Here is a 1,082-nt window from a genome sequence, read left to right on the forward strand (position 1 = left end):
AAAATATGTTAATTCTAATTCAATGGATAAAATTCAATAGTAAATACAAACCTTGCTTTCAAGGAGGACCAACTTCTGCTCCTCTGGAGACATGAGTGTATATACACCCATGAAAATGTCAACAGTGTGTTCTGCCAAAGCTGGATTCTGAATCTCTAATTTAGGCTGGATGATCGATTTCATCAGCTGTAGTTTGCTGACCTCTTCCTCATCTTGTTTATTCAACAACAAGGTATAAACTCTATCTGATGGGAAGGAGGACAAGAGGATGGCAAAGATTTTGTATACTGATGTACTTTTAGTTTCCAAAAAGGCCTCATGACATGTCAGAGTCAGCAGAGCAATATTTTTGGCAGCATGCTCCAAGAACACCTGCTCTTTCTTCTTTTGGTTGGTAATATCTTCCTCCTCTTTCATGTCTATGCTGGCTTTCTTGCTTTCATCTGTAAACCGGACTCCTTCTCTTCTGCTGGTGACCTTGGATGTAGGGTCCCATAAAATGGTAAAGAAGTCTTTCATCTTGGAGAGAGTGGCTTCATTCCCATTCTGTATACAGTTTTCACATTCTGGGATAAAGTTTTTCCAAAACAGCACAAGAAGGTTTCCTATTGCCTCCTGGTCCTCTTCTGTGTGGGATTTCCAGGTCCAAAACCGCAAGATCTCTGACACTTCACGATAAAGGTTTGAGGTGCTTAGAGCTGGCGTGTTGCTGAAGGACGACTTGAGTGGCTCTATAATCTGAAAGAAGAATTTCGTTAACACCAGTATTTCCAAAATCCTATATATGAAAAGACATGATTTCTCCAGAAAGTGTTAGATCACTTTTACCTGATATTTCATAAGAATTTCCCAGAGTGAAGCATCGGTTTTATTCATGCTGACATATTTCAAACATTCAAACAGTGCCTTTAGTATGGCATGGATGTCCCTACTGCTGAGAGTCATTCTGTTCTTGTTCAACCTGGGAAACAAAAATTTGAATATTAAGATCCATGGCTACTACATAGACATCTATACTCTAAAACGGGCTCCCAACTTGGTGGTCATGCTAGTGCTCTTTCACAGTTGTGTGTAAATATGTA

At 39.6% G+C, this 1,082-nt stretch overlaps 1 protein-coding gene across 1 annotated transcript in view; it reads right to left on the reverse strand.

Annotated features, from left to right (window-relative positions):
• LOC119588613 (E3 ubiquitin-protein ligase listerin-like) overlaps positions 1–1,082 on the reverse strand; it is a 21,243-nt gene that overhangs the window by 12,598 nt on the left and 7,563 nt on the right. Inside the window, exons 9-10 of the mRNA XM_037937253.1 lie at positions 829–961; positions 52–738 (exon numbers count right to left, since the gene is read on the reverse strand). Of these exons, the coding sequence (XP_037793181.1) occupies positions 52–738; positions 829–961 (820 nt within the window). The remainder of the gene's footprint in view (positions 1–51; positions 739–828; positions 962–1,082) is intronic.

This window comes from Penaeus monodon, chromosome 24 (assembly GCF_015228065.2).
Source record: "Penaeus monodon isolate SGIC_2016 chromosome 24, NSTDA_Pmon_1, whole genome shotgun sequence".
Lineage (NCBI taxonomy): Eukaryota > Metazoa > Arthropoda > Malacostraca > Decapoda > Penaeidae > Penaeus > Penaeus monodon.